The sequence below is a fragment of the Mus caroli genome, chromosome 9 (genome assembly GCF_900094665.2).
Source record: "Mus caroli chromosome 9, CAROLI_EIJ_v1.1, whole genome shotgun sequence".
Taxonomy (NCBI): Eukaryota; Metazoa; Chordata; class Mammalia; order Rodentia; family Muridae; genus Mus; species Mus caroli.
Genome location: NC_034578.1, coordinates 18,671,477 through 18,679,615, shown reverse-complemented (window position 1 = coordinate 18,679,615; position 8,139 = coordinate 18,671,477). Strand labels below are relative to the sequence as shown.

Sequence of the window (8,139 nt, the reverse complement as noted above, 5' to 3'; positions counted from 1 at the left end):
GGGGAGGGGGAGGGGGAGGGGGAGGAGAGGAGAGGAGAGGAGAGGAGAGAAGAGAAGAGAAGAGAAGAGAAGAGAAGAGAAGAGAAGAAACGAGAAACACAGCCATGAAATAAGTACGCCATTGAAAACATCTCACACCACATAAACATCAGAACAAGACAAGCTTACCCGTGAAAGAGAGAGAGAAGAGGAGAGAAGAGAAGAGAAGAGAAGAGAAGAGAAGAGAAGAGAAGAGAAGAGAAGAAACGAGAAACACAGCCATGAAATAAATACGCCATTGAAAACATCTCACACCACATAAACATCAGAACAAGACAAGCTTACCCGTGAAGTCAAAGGTGAACTGATCACAAGTCAACTGTAGTGGAGGCTGCACATAGATAGACAGCTTGACCTTCTGCAACACCGCTCGGTTCTGCAGGGTAATCTAAGACACACATACCATACCGTTAATAACATACCATTTCACCTTATCCAAATTGACAAACTACTCAAATCAACTAAAAATCGTTAACAAATAAAGTAGGAAACCCAGTAGTTGTACAACAGTTCACAGCACAACATCCCTAATAGCCAAAGAGTAGAAAGAAGGCAGATGTTCATCAAATAGCATTCAGCAAAAAGAAATGAAGTTGACACATAAACTATGAAAAATATTACACCAAGTTTAAAAAAAAAAGGCTAACCACAAAGAATCACATTGAGTATAATTCTATTTACATAAAATGTATAGGCCCCTTCCCCTGCAAGACCAGGAATCACCTCAGAGGAGGGAGCAGAAATACTTAAAAAGCCAGAGGCCGGGAGGCTGGGATCAAAACAGTGACTTTGGACATGGCCAGATCACTGCATCCGTGAACTCACAGCAGCTGTGGCTGCTGCCTCAGACCCGTCTAAGATCAAGCTAGTCAACAATCTAACCTGGAGGGGAAGGGCTCACAGGCTCCAGGTCTGGCTGAGGGGAAACTGACAGTTGCTGACCTCTAAGACAGGGGGAGACTGGGTTTTTTGCAGGGGTGAAGGTTCAACACACTCCAGTGGATGGCCCCACACCATGAGTATATGGTCAGCACAAACTGAACTGGCTGAGTTATAAAAAAGAAAGACAAGAGAAATTATGGGTGGGCATGGATCAGGAAGGAGCTAGTTAGAAAGGACAGGAGGTGAATATGATCAACTCTACTATATAAAACTCTCTATGAGTTAATACAAATATTATAATGAAAATGTGTCTATCTGTTACACAGAGAAAACCTATCTTGAAATCCCTTCAAGAAAAATTCCTTATTTAAATGTTCAATAAAATAAATAGAACAGGCACCTCTATGAAAATTATATAGATTAGCAGCTGCTTCAAAATAAAAGAGATAAAGGAAGACAATTAAATGGCTACTTTCTTCTAAGGGATACAAAAGGTTCTAAAATAAGATGAGGGTGTGCTTGTCCCAATCTGCAAAGATGTGACCAATCTTTGTGAGTTGCTTAATTGCATACAGTGACCTGTCAGTATCAGAGATAAAATGGTTTCCCCTCTGACTGAAGAACGGCCTGTGGCATAGCATGTTTGTTCTCTCCTTAAACACACGTGTACGGTTGTGGATTATTATCTTATCTAATATCAATATACTTATCTTCACAAAGGGCAATGACTCTCCCCTGATATCCTCACTTCTATGGATTTACAGCGCTCTAGGACACGCCAAGCTCTGTGTATTCTTATGTGGCTAATCACAGAACTACAACAACATAAGCAGCTCTAGACAACATCAGAGGAGGTGTTAACTACTACACTCCTGAGGGATCAAAATTCCAAACTCTACCATCTGACTTAATGATGCTAAGAAATCCTTCCCCTGTAAGAACCAAGTTAGCCTGAAAGCTGGGGCGTGTCAGCGAGGGTAACAAATAATGAACAGCTGGCTGCCTTACATTGGACGTCTTTTCTCTGAGCTTGTGATTTCCTAAAGGTTTCAGCCTCTTGGAATTGTCTATCAGATGACGTCATCTAACTATTAGCAGACAACCAATGAGCACCCCAGATAGGGTTACTGTCCAGAGGCAGACTCGAGTGCTGAGATTCTACACCTCCTCAGGTGAGCCTCCCCTACAGCCTGGAACCAGCAGTTGGTTGGAAGTGATCCTTCTATGTGCTTCCTTCATATGGAGCAGCCCAGTCTGTTTCCTAGACTATCACGTGAGATACACGCAAACCACTGTTAACTGACATAACGCAATTATGTCTTTATTATGTGGGAATCTAGTTTTTACCTTAAGTAAAAAGCACACATCATCTGTCTCTCAATTACACAAATACATTTATATAAAACATACAACAGTGTATAATTGACCTACAAACATTATATACGTACAATTTAAGTCAATAAATGTTACACATTGATTCTAAGTGATGTATTCTAGACAATCTAAAAGTAATCAAACAAAAATGTTTAGAGATAAGAGAAAATTATTGAAGCAAATACATACGGTAAACAGCAAATAAGCAAACTATGTGTTCTTAGATTTTATTGTAAAAACCCGGCTAATGCACATGGAACCTTGTACTCCAAAAACAGAGCTTCCTCAGTAATGTCTGGCCATTTGGGCAAAACCCCCAAGGTGATTGTGGCAAGAAAAAGCTGTGGAAAGGGGACACACAAGCTTCTTTCAGACAGCTAGTTGGGCCAGTAAATTAATAGGGCACAATTAAGTATTCCTCTATTAACAATAACATAATGTTGTCTAACAAGCATAGTGGCTCCCTACACTCGTAAAGCATGCTGTGAGTGACCTAGGTGTCTCATCTCACTGCATCTCCACAACCCTGTGAAATGAGTACACAGCATTCTAAAATTGGAAACCACAGCTCAGAGAGCCGAGTGCTTCCTCCTGAAGCCACCGATTGAAAGGAGAAGCGTAACTGAGCTGCTGTCTGCCCAAACGCAGGGTGCAGGCCTTTGCACGCAGTGTTTAAATCACAAGGAACTTTATACATAAAGGGTTCCCTGTTCTACACTTCAGAACAGAGCTACAGAGAGCGTAAACAGCATGTTCATCGCTGCTGAGGCAGTGGGCACAGAAGAGCTGAAAACTGCCCCGGGAGCATCTTGTAAGCATGAGAAGGAAAAGTCCCTGTAGGAATAACAAACTGCTCGGAAAGAAGCAGACATCCTGACTCTGCCGGCATAACGATGGCAGCTTAGACAGCAATCACACAATCTCTCATTGTTACAGGAAGGGTGTGCATGTGGGTTTAGATGAACAAACATGATAGCTCCCACATCAGATTTATTGAATCCAACAATGGTCCAGGCACTTTCAAAGCACAAATCAAAGAGATATGACAAAAATAACTACAGTAACAAAGAATAGTTGTTTTTTAGCCAAAAAGTGAATTAAAGACTTGGCTAAATCATAAACCTTGTGTTTTAAAGGGAAAATAATTGTAGAATATTAAGGAGAAAATATAAAATGTTAATACAAGAATTTTCCATGCCATTTTCTGATTCTAAAGAAATAAAATATAATCCTTAGGAAATATAATACCAAATGTTTACCCTAGGTATATAAATACGACTGCCAGGCCAGGTATGAACGAGTGCTCTGCCTGTTGCCTGGAACAGATGGTCATGCATCATGCACACATACTCAAGGTAGCCACATCTTCATTCATTTGGAACGGATGGAAAAATTTTCTCAATTAACTGGATTTATTATGATGGAAACTTTCATGGCTATGTATCTTGGCTGCTGCTGTTATAAAAGGCCATAGGAGAGATTTACAGCAAAAAGTTGTATAGAGTCTGTCAGACAGCACCAGAAACTCATTGGGTCTGCTGTGTAAGTCCAACCCATGCCATGCGACCCCGCGTGGCATGGTCTCTCTTCCACTTTTATCATGGCAACGAGAAGAAGAGCTGTGACCAAGCCTTGGTCCTTATAGGTGACAGAGGAACTTTTCAGAAGTTGTATCATCTCGTTAGGGTAGCTGGTATAAATAAAAGCCTAGAAGTGTGGGAGGGAAAGGCGTGCTCACTGATGCCAACACCCTTTGATGGGAGGGTGAGGATATATATATACATAGTGTTATCTGGTTTAGCTACACAATTTCTTTTTACAGTACACAGTGAGATCCTTGACTTCTCCAGGACTGTGTGAATGATACCATTGCACAGGTCTAAAACAGCTCCCTCCACAAAGTATAGGTCCTTCCTGAGCCTCTGCAGTTACTTTCCTAGGCGTTTGATTTCTTGCCACTAAAGCCTTTCCAGAGGGTCTGTGACTGGGGAGGGGATAGAGAGGCTGGAGAAGGACCACCCTTGTTTCCAATGGCAAGAGTCCAAAAAAATTAGCTTAGGAAACTGTTCTAAGATTGGGCTCCCTTCAGCTTCGAGCACAGATCTCCACACTTGGGCCACCCGCTGGGCCAGTGTAAGCGAACACAATTGGTAAAGCCGAGGACCTTGTCAAGTTTCTCCAAGGACAGCAACCTATAACCTGAGCAAACAGAAAGTCCGTCCAAGTTTTGACTAACTGAATCGCCAAGATCCACAACTTCTCCTGGCTTCCAAGTCTGGACAGTGATAAATATTTTCAGCTTAATAACGTGCTGACTGATCACCACACTTAAAGTGCCCTAAGAACATTCCAGATTTGAGTTCTAGCTCTCAAACGCTACAGTGGCAAGACTGAAACTCTCAACCAAAACTACATCACGCTGGTTTTATTTCTTCAGGACTATCAATTTGCCGTTACGCTACTTTATAGCTTCTTCATTTCATATTCTCTTGCCATAAATGCATCCATTTAAAGCTAATGTCATAGCAGATAAATGCCTTGGAATCCTATTGAACACATTTGTAATCATAATAAAGGAATGATTTTCTTAATATACATGTACTTCTCTGATAGAACTTTACAATCCAAGCATGATGCTACAGTCAACTGACTGGCCTGTTACGAGATAGTAATCACATGATTTCTTCATAAGACTTAAAAGTCCCAATTTTATTTCTAGATCATGTTATGCTCTTAAACAAGGGATAAGGAAAGCCGAACATCTTTTTTTGTGTGTGTATGCACCGTTTTCTATAAATGTAATTACAAATTTTGTATTTGAAGGTAATAACTAAAGCTTTCTATTCACTACCAAGACTGAAGGAAACCTACAGAGGGTAGGCACTTATCTTACATGTCTGTAAACTGAGCAGAGAACACCAGGGACAGGGTAATGCCATATGCAGTGTGTCTGCATGCTGCAGTCTCACACTGGTACCCTACCTTCACTGTGATGGACGGGACAGAGTCAGCTCCAGGTTCCACATTGGTGGCTTGCTGCAAACACAGACGTAAGAAGAGGCAGTTTAGTTACTGATTTCACATTATCGGAAGTGGAGGAAATTACCTGGTCTAACAGACAGTCCTCACACTGCACAGAGAACTAACTGAGGGGCTCATCACTCTAATGACAAACTAGGAGTCCTTAGGCCATGTTAGAAATAGCTGTGTGTAAAATCATAAACAGTATTCAAAACCCACTCCTCAAAATGGAAAAAAGGTTAGCAAAACCAAGTTTACAATCTCTCCTTGTAATTCCCATAAAAACATTATATTATACCATTATGTGAAATGCATGTTTATCCTGGTTATAAAATTGTTCCTAAGACATGTAACTAGTGATAACTGAGTGACCTCGCTTACACCTGAAACTGAACACGGAAGTGCATTTTCTTTAACTGTTACATCTCAGAAGTGAGTTCAGCAGGTGCCCACTCAGGTTGGTTTGCCTGGTCCTACCACTTAAAACACTGAGAGCATAAAAGAGTAAGGCAAATATTTCCTTAGAGTGTTGTACAATGTGAGGAAGACGACTCTGCAATAGACAAGATAACAACAAGATATTTTCCAACAATATGCATATGAAATTTTATGGAACAACTAAAATTACAATGGCTGTGCACAGTGAACAAATCAAATGCACACTTTAATTGGATTTTTATGTAAAAACAAATACTATCTGCTCCTCAATGGAGATCATTCTGATGCCATGGGCATCAGCAGAATGAAGAGCTGAGAAATTCATATCTACTTTCAGCTCTGCAGAGGTCACATTTGAACACTGATGAAGTTGTTCAGTGAGGATGTTAAAAACAGTGGTATTTGTCTCCACTAATGAAGACCCCATTCCAATACAAAATCCACTTCTGCTTCAGGGATGTGCACTTTCAAAATGATGATTCAGGATAAATACTAAGCTTTCTGCTCTAGCACTGTATTACCTAAAGCCAGAAAATAACTTTGTATTTGCCCACAGATCTTACAGGAGGCGTTGCCTTTTCAAGCCATGTCTAAGCCCCTAGATATTTCAAAAATAGCAGTATTTGGGGAACAAAATTATAGCCAGGAAAATGACTGAGAAAATGTCATGGCTTTATAGCTATATAAATTTTTAGGCTAAGGTTTTCCAGTGGGCTAAACATGATAGTCTAAAGAAAGTTCTTAAGGAAAATACAGTAAGGCAGGGGAAATGGAGCAGAAAGTACAATAAGAGAGACAGTGAAGCAGGAAGTACAGTAAGACAGGGAAAAGGCACCGTGAAGGAGAAACAGCACTCAGTTACCAATCAGGGAAGTTCCTTTATAATTTAACGCTACGATGCAAGGCTTTGTCCTCCAAAGACCAAAATGTTCCCAAAGACAAAAGATAGTTCCTCATTTAAAATAAACAACTCTATAAGTTACCCAACAGAGGGGGAAAGAGTCATTCCCACAGCAAAAAAAATATATATATATAAAAATAAAAATAAAAAAGAAAGAAAGAAAAAAATGAAAATGTATGAACATTTGTCAGCTAAGTTCCCCTCACACTACAGACTTCAAGTAGGGTGACAATGGTGTCTGCTGAGAGCCAATGTTTCCAACAGAGCCTCTGCTGTGAGTGAGCTGGGTCCATGGTTCTTACACATATGTTCTTGACTCTTTCTTTTAACTGCACCTAATGTACTATGCCATAGCAACATTAACATGATTTTTACTGTAATTTGAGTTGGCTGGTTATACCAAACTTAATCTTTGAAGGCTCTGACAACCACTTGCTACATTCTGCTATGATACATACATAAATAGCAAACACATTTCCAAGGCAAAATTATATGATAGTATCAACTCTAAATGCAGAAAATGTTCAAGTTTGGTCACTAAACTGATCAAGTTTTGACAGAAACACATATAAACTTAATGAATTCCATGCAAACCTCGAGCAATGGGACATGATTATTACAGAAACGTATCCTGAGGAATAGTAAACAGGATATGGAGTAAAATGACCAAAACCCATCCCCTTCCAGCCAGCCTGTTTCTCCATCTAATCACTCACAGAGCAGACAGACAGTGAGCATCTAACACATGCAAGTACTAAGGATACATCAGTGAACAAGAAGGGTAGTGGGAAGACATGGTGGTGCTGATGTTGGTAAAAGCAGAAAGCAATTGATAATGACGACACTATAACAATTAAACAAGGCAGAACCCTGCAGTGAGGGAAAAAACTACTCAGAAAATAACTCACTACTGTGGCAATAAGGTTTAAGAACCTCTCTATACCCCCCTCACATCTCTAAATCCTGCCAAGGTGCCCCTTTCCAACACTAAGAAGACAGTGATGTTTTTGTCTAGATCAGTGGTTCCCAACCTGTGGGCTGCCATGCCTTTGAAGGTCAAAAGGCCCTTTCTTAGGGGTCACATATCAGATATCCTGCATATCATATATTTACATTATAAGTCATAACAGAATCAATATTACATTTATGAAGTAGCAATGAAAATAATGTTATAATTGGGGTCATCACATCATGAGGAGCTCTACTAAAAGGTCACAGCATCAGAAAGGTTGAGAGCTACTAATCTAGAAAGCAACAAAATCTGAAATGTGTTATCATCCCATAAGTTCCTACCAAGAAGCCTAGAACTTAAATCAACTTGATAATAATTCACAATACACAGTACAAAACCTACAGACACAGAATCCAGAATTCACAACACACAGTACAATACCTACAGACACAGAATCCAGAATTCACAACACACAGTACATATACCTACAGACACAGAATCCAGAATTCACAACACACAGTACATATACCTA

General features: G+C 40.1%; 1 protein-coding gene across 8 annotated transcripts in view; it reads right to left on the bottom strand.

Moving 5' to 3' along the window:
• The window catches only part of Bbs9 (Bardet-Biedl syndrome 9), a 406,692-nt gene that overhangs the window by 219,652 nt on the left and 178,901 nt on the right, over positions 1–8,139 (bottom strand). For all 8 annotated transcript variants that reach the window (XM_029481549.1, XM_029481548.1, XM_021173327.2 and 5 more), the window contains 2 exons: positions 5,278–5,331; positions 325–427 (listed from right to left, as the gene is read on the bottom strand). In XM_029481549.1, coding sequence (XP_029337409.1) covers positions 325–427; positions 5,278–5,331 — 157 coding nt within the window. The remainder of the gene's footprint in view (positions 1–324; positions 428–5,277; positions 5,332–8,139) is intronic.